Source organism: Sinocyclocheilus rhinocerous, unplaced genomic scaffold (genome assembly GCF_001515625.1).
Source record: "Sinocyclocheilus rhinocerous isolate Xijiao unplaced genomic scaffold, SAMN03320098_v1.1 scaffold1541, whole genome shotgun sequence".
Lineage (NCBI taxonomy): Eukaryota > Metazoa > Chordata > Actinopteri > Cypriniformes > Cyprinidae > Sinocyclocheilus > Sinocyclocheilus rhinocerous.
The window spans coordinates 252,938-256,113 of NW_015666203.1; the positions used below are offsets into that span (position 1 = coordinate 252,938).

At 33.8% G+C, this 3,176-nt stretch overlaps 1 protein-coding gene across 1 annotated transcript in view; it reads right to left on the reverse strand.

Moving 5' to 3' along the window:
• Window positions 1–2,836, reverse strand: part of LOC107732169 (uncharacterized) — a 36,282-nt gene extending 33,446 nt beyond the window's left edge. The window contains exons 1-2 of the mRNA XM_016543439.1: window positions 2,365–2,836; window positions 2,144–2,269 (exon numbers count right to left, since the gene is read on the reverse strand). Coding sequence (XP_016398925.1) covers window positions 2,144–2,269; window positions 2,365–2,773 — 535 coding nt within the window. The 5' untranslated portion in view covers window positions 2,774–2,836. The remainder of the gene's footprint in view (window positions 1–2,143; window positions 2,270–2,364) is intronic.
• Window positions 2,837–3,176: the final 340 nt, after the last annotated feature.

The following is a 3,176-nucleotide window of genomic DNA, read 5'->3' on the forward strand; positions in this document are numbered from 1 at the left end:
ACGAAAATAGTTCCGATCAAAGCCACAGCAGAACTGTGTTGTCTCAGAGCAATACAGCGGTGTTTCGTTACTGAATGAATCCACGTTTTTGAACAAATCGAGTGTCAATGATTCAGTGGCCCATTCATAAGGACAGTCACTTGCCTCGTTTCTGAATGAATCAGCCGTTTGAATGAATCAGTTGAATGAATGAATAAATGACTCATTAAAACAGACATTTGCCGCCACCTACTGGTGGTTTAGTCATATTTAAAAGTATCATTGCATTTTTTCAACATTTATTTGTTTAAAAAATAAAAAATAAAAAATAAAAATAAATAAAATAAAACATTAATCTTATAAAATTAGTTATGCATTTGAAATTTTGCACTGTAAATGCATTTATGGCACCTCAGCTTCATCAAACTGTCTGTGTAAATGCATCTAATGCCACTTCAGATGCAGCTTCTGTTTCCTCAGCAGTGGTAAGATAGAGTTTGTTAATACTAATTTCATTTGAATGGTAACAAACAACTCTACTCTTATTATTCTAACTGAATTAATTGAAACAAAGTAAGAATTTGATGTGAAAGATGACACATTTAATAAGGTTAGGGGGGAAAAAAATGACCATTTATAAACGGTGGGAAATGACATCGGTTTTGTTACATACAGCAACTAATTTTAAGTTAACTATTTCTTCCTCTTTCCAGTCACGGAGCACTTTATTTTGAGAGAAAATCTGTACCTTAGTCCAGATTGGGGGAATTGTAATGTTTAATAATCTCTTTTATGTAAATAATTTTTGCATTGAAATTTGCATAGATTTTTGTTTGTATATGTTGTCAATTATAGTTCTTAGAGAGAAAATCAGAATCGGCAAAAATTGGTATCGGCAGGTCACACTTCCAAAAAAAAATCTGAATCGGCCAAGAAAATTGTAATCGGTGCATCTCTAGTGATTATTCATGTAAACCCTCATAAGTTATGTCTTAAGTGAACGTAAACAGCTGAGAATGAAAATACAAGTGAAACAATACATTGGAACTGATAGCTCTCAATTATACTGTAATGTTGAAAGGCTATAGTCAATGGTTAAATACTAGGGGGAAAAAAAGAACAATTTCCTAGAGACATCAGTAGTATTGTATCGGTGATACTCGCTTCAATCATAGATGCAATTAAACAGATATTAAAAATATACTGTCTTTGTTGTTTCTAAATTAAATTGAAGATCGAACGTGAAATTATTGCAATATAAAAGTATATTTAAAAACTTTAAAATGTTAGGTGGGATTAACCATGATTAATTTCAGGAAAAAAAAGTGTGATTTGTTTTTTTAATCGATTGACAGCACTACTACTGATGTCTCTACTAAAAGCATTTTTCTCCTCAACTACAGCTATTCAACATGACAGTATAACTGAAAGCCATTATTTTTTTTAATTGAATAAGTTATGAAAAACAACTGCTTTTAAGTGAACTTAAAGGGGTTATATGATGCTATTTTAAAGATCATTATTTTGTGTATTTGGTATAACAGAATATGTTGACATGCTTTAATGTTATTTTTTAATGTAATTATTTTTCAAATACTGTACATTATTGTAGGTCCTCTATGCCCGATTTTAGGTAGGCTTGGTTGACTTAACTTTTATAAAGAATATCTCTTTGGTTTTGAGACTTTAGTCTTTGCAACTTTACAGATCTTCTTTATGCACCAAGAGCTTGTATCACTTCAAAGAGAAAGGAAAAATTGAAATCGCATCATATGACCCCTTTAAAACAATTTCACATAAGCTATAAATAGTATATGCAAAAACTAAATTGAATATAGATTCATCTATTCAAGCTACTAAAGTTAATCAGCGAGCTAAAGGGAGCAGTGAGTGATTTCTCTTTTTATTTTGTTCTTTGATTTCCATCAATTACACAGACTGCAGCAGGTTTCACTCTAAAAGCAGTGTGGCCTCTTTAAAACCCGACGCACGTGGCGCGGATCTGAAACATTCGATCTTCTCTCAGTTTCTAGGGTCCATTTAGGACTAAAATTTTTTAAAACTTAAAAACAAACAAATAAAAACGTCATACTTTGTGAACAAATCTAAAATCGATTTCCCTTCGCCTCTTTATAACTCAGAGTAAATATTCAGGAGTACTCACTGATAATCAAGCGTGGATTTGAATGCCGCATCATGGAAAACTTGATCCAAAGGTGTTCCTTGCCACAAGTAAACACAGGCTGAGAGTCGTCAGACACCACGACTCCATTCAAATTCTGTTGATCTCCTTGATGAAGGAATAAGCGGATTTTATGACAAGTCAAGTCAGTAAAACAAAAATTATTTTAAAACACCAATAATCTTATAAGCAGCTTAACTTACTCAAGAATCGCCAAGTCACAGGTCCTCGGAGAATCTCTTCAAATGCGTCATTTTGCGAGGGATTCGCTCCGTTTTGGTCCGCATTATTAACCAGACTGTGGTCCTCACATGCATGGCATTTGAAAGTGGATTGGATCGTCGAGTCGTCCGCTGGATCACTTGAAAACGCTAAAGTGTTGACATATCGTTCACAGTCATCTTCGTGAGCGTCAGCAGCTCTCAAATACAACCTCTCCAAGTCCGCGGGAGACTGCTGTGCTTTGAGCGACTCATTTGATCTAACGTTATTTGTAACGACTTCTGCATCGTCTTTGTTAAGATGGGCTAATGTCAATATTACAAATTCCCAATTTATCAGTAACGCTATCATCTTTAAACTCCTGTTCCACGTCATTTCAGGTCCGTGCATGATAATGACATATCATGAAGCCAGAAAAAAAAATAATAATAATAAAAAAAATCAAGCCCCATAGACTTCCGGCGCAAACGACCCAAGTAAGGCCAAACTTGTGCAGGAAGACAGCAGGGCCTATTTATCTACTACACAGACCAATCGGCGATTTCCTCGACGCAGTGCATGCCGGTTAGATTTTCATCTATTTTCATCATTAGCCTATCTATTTTAATCTACTATAATAATATAATCAATTTTCATGTAACCCAATCTTTAATGAAAAACGGATGACTTAAATTTGCTGTTATAGGTGAGATTATTGTTTACTATTTTTAAACTTTGTTTAAATAAGTTTATAATATGAGTAGGCGTTTATGTATATTACATGACTTAATTTCAGGCTACTTTCTCTGGTTAT